Source organism: Chelonoidis abingdonii, chromosome 24 (genome assembly GCF_003597395.2).
Source record: "Chelonoidis abingdonii isolate Lonesome George chromosome 24, CheloAbing_2.0, whole genome shotgun sequence".
NCBI lineage: Eukaryota > Metazoa > Chordata > Testudines > Testudinidae > Chelonoidis > Chelonoidis abingdonii.
In genome coordinates, this window is record NC_133792.1 from 6,030,043 (window position 1) to 6,038,738 (window position 8,696).

The 8,696-nt window shown below is 49.9% G+C and overlaps 1 protein-coding gene across 2 annotated transcripts in view; it reads left to right on the forward strand.

Annotated features, from left to right (window-relative positions):
• TMEM141 (transmembrane protein 141) overlaps positions 1-2,874 on the forward strand; it is a 6,689-nt gene extending 3,815 nt beyond the window's left edge. For both annotated transcript variants that reach the window (XM_075060547.1, XM_032780157.2), the window contains 3 exons: positions 1,186-1,269; positions 1,880-1,987; positions 2,551-2,874. In XM_075060547.1, coding sequence (XP_074916648.1) covers positions 1,186-1,269; positions 1,880-1,987; positions 2,551-2,630 — 272 coding nt within the window. In that variant the 3' untranslated portion in view covers positions 2,631-2,874. The remainder of the gene's footprint in view (positions 1-1,185; positions 1,270-1,879; positions 1,988-2,550) is intronic.
• The last annotated feature ends 5,822 nt before the right edge of the window (positions 2,875-8,696 follow it).

Consider the following 8,696-nt stretch of genomic DNA (forward strand, 5'->3'; position numbering starts at 1 on the left):
GTGCCCCCCTGAATTTTCCTGCGGCTGCAATTGGCTCTAGTATTCGCTAGAGTGTTGTACTAGCAGGAGTGTTGTAAGCAAGACATGAGGAGTAATTCTTCCACTCTACTCCATGCTGATTAGGCCTCAGCTGGAGTCTTGTGTCCGGTTCTGGGCGCCACATTTCAGGGAGAATGTGAACAAATTGGAGAAAGTCCAGAGAAGAGCAACAAAAATCATTAAAGGTCTAAAAAACATGACCTGTGAGGGAAGATTGAAAAAAAAACCGGGTTTGTTTAGTCTGGAAAAGAGAAGACTGAGAGGGGACATAACAACAGTTTTCAAGTATAGAAAAATTGTTACAAGGAGGAGGGAGAAAAATTGTTCTTCTTAACCTCTGAGGCTCGGACAAGAAGCAATGGACTTAAATTGCAGCAAGGGAGGTTTAGGATGGACATTCGGAAAAACTTCTGAACTGTCAGGGTGGTTAAGCACTGGAATAAATTGCCCAGGGAGGTTGTGGAATCTCCAACATTGGAGATTTTTAAGAACAGTTAGACAAACACCTGTCAGGGTTGGTCTGGATCAGGGGTCCTCAACCTTTTTCTTTCTGAGGCCCCCCCAACATGCTATAAAAGCCTCCACGGTCCGTCTGTGCCACAACAACTCCTTTTCTCCATATCCAGTAGATGAAAAGCCAGGACTGGCATTACGGGGTAGCCAGCAGGGCAATTGCCTGCAGCCCCACACCATGGGGGCCCCGCAAAGATAAGTTGCTCAGGCTTCAGATTCAACCCCGGGACCCAGTGAGTCTAACGCTGGCCTTGCTCTCTGGCTTATTTTGGTGGCCCCCTGAAATCTGTTCGCAGCCTCCCAGTGCGCCCCGGACCCCTGGTTGAGAACCACTGGTATAGATAATACTTAGTCCTGCCATGAGTGCAAGGGACTGGACTAGATGACCTCTCGAGATCCCTTCCAGTGCTATGATTCTTCACTCACTGTCCTAAATTGTTCCCCTGGAGGGCTGCATTCAGTATTGGCTGAAGGGATCCCTGTATTGTAATGTCAGCAATGCTTGTTCTGTGCTTTGGGGTCTCTGGATGGAAGGGGCACCTTCCAAACCCAGAGGGGAGGAGCGTGCAAGCTGCGACAGAGAGGTCAGCTGCAGTAACTGCATCCGCACTCACGTGGGTCTCGCATTAACAGGCATCGGTGCAGCTTTCGTTCTTCAGAAGCTGATAAACAAGAAGCTGCCCTACCCCCTGCAGTGGAACGTGCTGCTGTCTGTAGGTCAGTACTCAATGCACGCTGGCCCCTCAGTCAGCCCCCATCCCCCAGAGGTTCCATTGACGGGGCAGGCGTGCAGCATCTGCACTTCATGGTTACACTCGTAGCAGTCCAGGATCCTGGGGTTTGCCTGTAGTTCATGAGAGCCAGGAACAGAACTCACAGCTCTGTCTTACCAGGGGAGGGGAGGATCCTCACTCCCACCTGTCTATTTCTCTGTGATTTATTGAACCCCCTGCTTCCCTTTAAAGTGCTCAGACTGGCTCAGGCCAGCTGCGCTCACCCCTCCCCCCCCCCAGTGAGCGTGTTTGTAGTGACACCTGTGGATTTCCGGGGGCTTGCTCCTGATTCACGCGGGNCAGGCCAGCTGCGCTCACCCCTCCCCGCCCCCAGTGAGCGTGTTTGTAGTGACACCTGTGGATTTCCGGGGGCTTGCTCCTGATGCGGGTGAAAGTGAGATCAGAATCCGAGTGATGAGCAAAAGGCGGCTCAGAAACTGCCAGCCTGTTTCATGCAGCCCCAGCTGTTCTTTACAGAGAGCAGAACCCCACCTGCTGGGATGCTTCTGCTTCCAGTGGGACTTGGAAACAGTCCTGCCTGTTGGTGCTTTTAGTTGCAGGTTCAGCCGCCAGCTACGCAGTGACCAGGGTAGAGACCCAGAAATGTTCCAACCTCTGGATCTACCTGGAGAAAGGACAGTCCCTGCAGGGAGTAGCCAAAGGTGAGAGGCATTCACTGCCCAGGCAGCAGTTACCTGCTGAACATGGGGCTCCGGGTGGCTGGTTTCACTTGGGCTACATCTCCATTTCTGACGGGTCCTGCCTTGGCTCCAGTAGCGTCCTGCGCTTTGTCATTTAACCAGACTAAGGTGGCAAAAATCGCTCTACAAATCCCACACTCCTCCGAAGCCCAGGCTGGAATTCCAGACCTTCCGCTCTTGTGCTCAAGGAGAATCCTATTAATTCCTAGTGCCTCTCCTGAAGTTCCACAGGAGCTGTGCAAAAGGTTCTTAGTACCCAGAGAAGGACGGGGGATGGGATGGGATGGAACAGGCTGAGAACCCCCCTACATTAGCGTCCTGGGATCATGCTGGTCTCTGATCACCTTGTAAGATGACACTATTACAGCAGGGAGCACAAGGAAACACACCCAAAAGCAGGTGAGTGTGGGTGTGTCTCGGCTTGGGAGTCTCACTGAGTTACACCACCTAGGGGGGTAGGGGGTGTTTTTATCAGTCTTCCTGGCCGGTCTGAGTTCTAAATGGTTTTCTCTCATCTGTTGTAGAGAATCTCCGCAGTCCAGATCTCACAGAGAATGCAGAAACCAGGGTGAGAGGAAACAAATACGGAGACGACATGGAATAACTGGGGGAGCCTGAAGCTCCGTCCTGACTCCTTTACCAGATGTACCGCGTGTGACCGGGGCTAGATCCGCATTGCGGTACCTGGGGAGCGAGGAACGTCCCCTCCACTGCCCGTTCATGAGGCTTGGGGAAGTGCAGGGAAGGATTTAGGGTGGAGTGGAGGTGGGGTGTGCAGAGCCCCCAGACAGACTTTGTGTGAGCAGCAAAAGTTGGAAAAGTAATAAAAATATATAGCTAAAAATGGACCTTTTGGACGATGTGAAGTTTAGGGGTGGTCGGGGTCACTTACAGAGAAGGGGGGCAGAATGTGAAATCATTGTGGAGGGGGGCTGCTGCAGGAGAAGGGCATTTACATCAGCCTAGGGAGTGGGGTATCCTCCAGAGTGGGCTGGAGGATCCCAGTCACGCTGCTGGGTCTGTCCCTGTCCTGGGGGCTGTTCTGCCCTCAGTGTCACATGGAATGTCCAGTAACATCAATAGCCTGTACGCTCGCTTGTTGAGAGAAAGGACACTCCCACCTTGACTGCTGCAGTAGGAAGAGTTCTGTGGCGGGGCCATCTGACCCCCGCCCTGAGCCCTGCCTCGCTATGACACAAGAACTACGTTAGGAGGACATTCAGGTTGCAAAGTCAAGTGCTCGGAAGTTCGGAAAAGCCCCAACTAAGGTTGTCTGTAAATGAATGAATAATTCCATCTTCAGAGCAGGATCTGAGTAGCGTGCAGGGAATAGCCTAGGGCCACTGGACGAGTAGAAAGCTGGCTGTGCGTGAAGTGAGCAGGGGTCCTGCGGAAAACGCAGCAGGAGGGCAGGTAATTAAAGACTGTATCATAATGCCTGTGCTCGGGGGTGGGGGAATTAGGGTTGAACAGGCAACTATAATTCTGTCCTGTTCTCACCTGAGTGTGTTCTGCAACCTTAGTAACGTTCTGTAACTCCTGGGCTCTGTTCTTGTGTCTTAGCCAATGTTCTCATTATCCCAGGCTCTGTGTTACTTCCCCAGGTGTAAAAGGAGGCTAACGCTTCCCTCCTCCACACAGAGGTGTTGTAAAGTGAAATTAATCACTTGGTGTGAAGAGCTCTAGAGCTAGGAGGAGAGCAGCATAGACAGCCCTGAGGAAATTAACCATCCGGCATACAGTGCAGGGTTTGACTGGCGTGCAGTAAATAGCACATGGGGCTACACAGTGACCACCAAGGATAAACAGCAGTACCGACTAGAACCCACTCAGCCAATGCCACCTGTCCTGGGCCCTGAATGAGGCACAGCCCCATGGAACACAGACTAGGACAGTGGTCCCCAACCTTTTTTGTCTGGCGGGTGCGAGACGACGAGCCACGGAGGACCGTGGTGGCAGGTGAGCGTCCGCCGACAAGCAGCAACATCAATAGGCATCGCCACTGAAATGCCACCGAGTAGCGTCATCCAGAGGCAGTGCTGCTGAAATACTGCCGCAAATAGGCATTTTGGTGGCAACGCCTCTGGATGACGCAGCTTGTCGGCAGCATTTTGGCAGATGCTCGTCCGCTGGCCAGTACGCAGGTGCACTTAAGACTCCCCGGCGAGCGCCGTGGCACCTGTGGGCACCTCGTTGGGGACCCCTGGACTAGGTGATCAGTTGATTAACGCATAGGGCCGAAGGGCTAAAGAAAAGCTGCACTGGCACCCTAGGTACAGCAGTACTTGACTTCGTAACAAATATTTCAATGACTGGTTTGGACTGTAAGTATCAGCATTCAGCCTGAAGACCACAACCAGGTTGGCCCCATCATGTGAGGCCCTGTATTCCAGTGACTTGAGCTCCTTCCTCTGGATTCACAGCCTGTTATTTTCACCCCCCTTTCGCGTCCTGATGGGTGCTTGGTTCCTGCTTTGTAACAACCTCTCTGGAGCTCACACAGACCCTTTGCCCCCGTATTCCTGGCTCCCCTTGGAAGAGGCCTCCAGCACTGTCCCTCAAAGGACTGGGGAGAGATGCAGGGCTCACGATTCCTCCCCCACTGGGCATAGTCATTGTTTCCCCAATTCATGGCAGCCAGGCTGTATCTGTGACTGCCCCACCAGGCCTTCCCACTGCATTTTGTGCCTGCTATTTTTCACAAAGCTGCTTTCACCTCCTCTCCACTCCCTGGTGCCATACTCACTGCTGTGCCAATGCCTCCTGCTTCAGCCAGGCTCTGCCCTCCTCCTACAGCCTCTGTTGATCACCTCTTTTACTCCCCTGATCAGCAACACTCCAGCCCTAAGGTCTAGTGCACCTCAGTGGCAGGCCTCCTGGGTTCTGATCCCAGCCCTGCCACTAATGCTTCACATGAGCTGGGAGAAATCACTCACCCTGTATGGACCCTACTTTGTAACCCACTGGAGAGAAAAGAGTGCACTGCTGAATCGCTCCAAATTGATTTTATTGATGCAAATGAGAGTCAAATATCATCTCCCCTTTCCAAACCTCTGGAGACTAAAGTCTTGTGTGCCCCAGGCGGAGAGGACCGAGGCCCCTGCAACAGCAGGAAACTGATTCAGGTGATTATTCCCCCAGATTCCTTGCTGCACACTGCAGAGGAAGGCAAAACACTGCCCAGGTTCCTGCCAATCTGATCTGGTGGAAAATTCCTTCCCGACCCCAAATCAGGCCTTTAGCGTGACCCTGTGCATGTGAGCAAGAAGCAGCCAGCCAAGTAGAGGAGTCACTATACCACCACAGAGGAGTGAGGCTTCAGAGGAAGGTGAAAAATTCCCAGCATGCATCTCACCAATTGTGCATGGGGAGAAATTCCTTTCTGAGCCCTGAAGGCGGCTGGTTGAAGCCCTGAAGCATGAGATTGGGTTATAGTCGTCTTAATGCCGAGCTGCAAGTGTTCCGAGCATGGCGAGGACAAGGCAGAGTGTCCTGTTCTCTCCATGGCCTAGAAGGGAGGGTCCCATGCCCAAGTCCCACTCTGCCAGCTGAGCAGCCACTTAGCTCTTCACAACCTCCCTTCTGGAGCTGCAAAGCCCTTTGTACTCCCATGGCAAGGGCATCAGCCACCTCCATCCATTTGCCCACTCTGCACCCCCTGGCTCAGAGCTCCTTTCCCTGGCCCCTGAGCATGTCTGCTGTGGGCTCTCCAGGTGTTTGGTACCTTTGTGATGGCTCATCTGTAACCCATGAAGACAATTTGCCCCCATCCTCTTAACTTAACAGTTAAGTACTTATCTGCCCCTTGTTGGCTCAGTGGCGCTTTCCAGAAGGAGGAGGGTCTCTTGACAACTTTCTGGTTGAAGGCGGCCCGGGTTTTTAAATAAATCAAACCAGACACACAACATAACATTTCCATCTTGTTTTAATAAAGATTTCATGAGCAGAAGAGTGTTAAAGGGCTTATTCCTTCACCCTCCCACTTCCCTAGTCCTTCTCGCATGAACAGAGAGCAACAATACTCGAAGTCCGAAGGTGCAAACAATTCACTGTTTATTGGGGTGAACTTGCAGCAGCTTAAATCCAAAGTTCCTTTTTCCTTATTTTTGAATCCCAACTTACTTCCTGTTTGCCCCTAATTATATAGTAATATTCTCAGCTATACCTTAACTAATCATTTTACTGAAATTTAACTAACCAACCCTAACATATTGTAAATGGTTATTTAACCAATTATATCCCACCACCTTAATTAGTTTACACCCAGAAAAATTAATTATACAGCAGACAGAAACCATCACGGGACCAGCCAAAGACCAGGTAAATAAACAATAGCAAAGAGGGAACTATAATGACAAAACAATACAGAAGTGAGGATTTCACAACTACACCTATACAGATATAAGGGTTTCCCAACTATGGCTATTGGTAACTGAGTTCTTACCAGACAGAAAACTATCAAACTAAATTTCCTTTTTCGTCTTCTAGGCTCTTCTCTTTCTCTAGAGGTGATAGATCGAATCACCTTCCTAACAGCCCCAGATTGCCTGATTTCAATGTGACTAGTTTGGATGGTGAGGATGTGCCCGCACACTTCTTATCTTATGGCTGCCTCTGCTGCTTAGCCAAAGGCCTTAGCCTAAGAACAGGGCCTTGGACTGTTACGATAAGAGAAGGCCCTTACACCGGCAGACAGTGATTTTGATTCTTTCTTTTATATCTCTGTAACTAGCTAAATGATAAACATACCTAAATTCTTAAAGTGTAGGCCTTTACAGACAGGCTGAATATCTATATCCTAACAAGGGGAGGCGAACTGATGGAGTCAGTAAGGGGCAAATAATCACCCCATGTTGGCTATCAGCCTCCCGTTCTCCACTTCTCTTTGCACAGCCAACCCCCCTGTGTGGGTTTGTGCCGCAGAAAGGGACCGTCTACAAAGGAGGAGTAAAGGCACCCCCTCCTTTGTAAAAGTAATGTACAGGAGTGAGCTGGACCAAATCTAAAACCCACCAAGAAACACAGCCAGACTGTCTGAAGAGCAGAGTCAAAGCTCACCCTGTTTGTTAGGGGACAGTCATTGGTGGGGACTCGCCATCTCAACAGCTGGCCAGAGCCCCTGAGGAAAATGAAGAAGTTTATTTTAAAAACACCCACTGTCTGTAAAAACAGGATGTCCCTAGCAGATATCCCATTGGGTCTGAACTGCACATTGGAAGAATGCACCCTGGGTTTCAAGTAAAGAACTCTCCTGTCCTGAAGCTACGCCCAGAGCAACGGATGTCCAGTTGTTAAATCACAAGAGAGCTGCCTCAGTTTGTCTCACTGGATTGCTGAAAGATGACAGCTAAAGAGCTCACCGTTGGACAGCGCCATCTCCTCACTGGAAATGGGGCTGCGCCGGGGTGAGCCACAGAAGGAATCAAAATCAGCCAGTGACAGAAAAGGTTTGAGGCAGAAAACTTGTTTCAAGAGTTGGCTGTAAAATAGATTGAACTGGCCCTGTGCTGCCCAGCAGAATAAAGCTATTTGAGAGCAAGCACTCAGCTTTAGAGCAATCAAAGCCTAAATGTATCCTGGGATGCAGTTACAAAAAAGTGATGACTTCTCAGGCAAAAGATACAGAAGCAGAAAGTGAATTTTTTTAAAAAACAGGGCGTCATTGTTTTAATCTGTGTGTAAACTAAAGCAGCAGAGGAACTTGCAGGAATCCTGGCCTTGGGCTGCAGTTTATATCAGTTTTTGTTACATCTGTTAGGGAATATTGGGAGAAACTTGAAATAACATGAAACTGTTCCACGCACAGAGTGAGGTTCAGTCCATGGTATGAGCATTCAATAGTCATAGATTTAGGGAGGAGATGATTTGCTCTGGGTTATAAGTAGCTGGGAAGGCCATTTTGATTTAAATTGATTTTTTGTAACGAAGTGTCTAAACTTCCAAACAGTAATCATAGAATTATTGCGGGGTGTATTCAGTTTTGATTGGAATATATCTTTCATTGTTGCTTAAATTCACTGGCATGTAACTGGACTGGCAAACTATAGCATCCCTAGCATCTTAGTACTGAAATCACTGCTTAGTGAACAGACTGAGGATAGCCATTTATTAGTGGGATTACAGTTTGTGATAAATTCACCACTGTGTGAGTATATTTAGTATAAGCTCTTACTCTGCAGTGAGCTGATCTTTCCACTCCGATAAATTTCAAGACTGTGTGACATTTTCTTCAAATTTTCAAATATTGACCTGGATTTTATCAGCAGCAATTTCCTATTTTCTCTTCCAATTCTATTTTTGATTGATAAAATATATACATTTCCAAAGAAGACCCAGCTCTGTGCTTTGGCTGAGCCGCACAATATCCTGAGAACCCCTGACGGAAGTGACACTCTCAGCTCAGCTCCCCAAAGGCATAAATATCGCCTCGGCTGCCTGTTGTCCTTACAAGGAGTGCAGTCACAGCAGCGCTGCTCAGGACCGGCGCTAGGGGTTTTAGCGCCCTAGGCGCAAGGCAGTTTCGCTGCCCCGCACGCTGGTCCCGCGTCTCCGGTGGAGCTGCCACAGTCGTGGCTGCGGACAGTCGGCTGCTCCCGCGTTTCCAGTGGAGCTGCCGCAGTCGTTGCTGCGGACGGTCGGCTGCTCCCGCGGCTCTGGTGGAGCTGCGCAG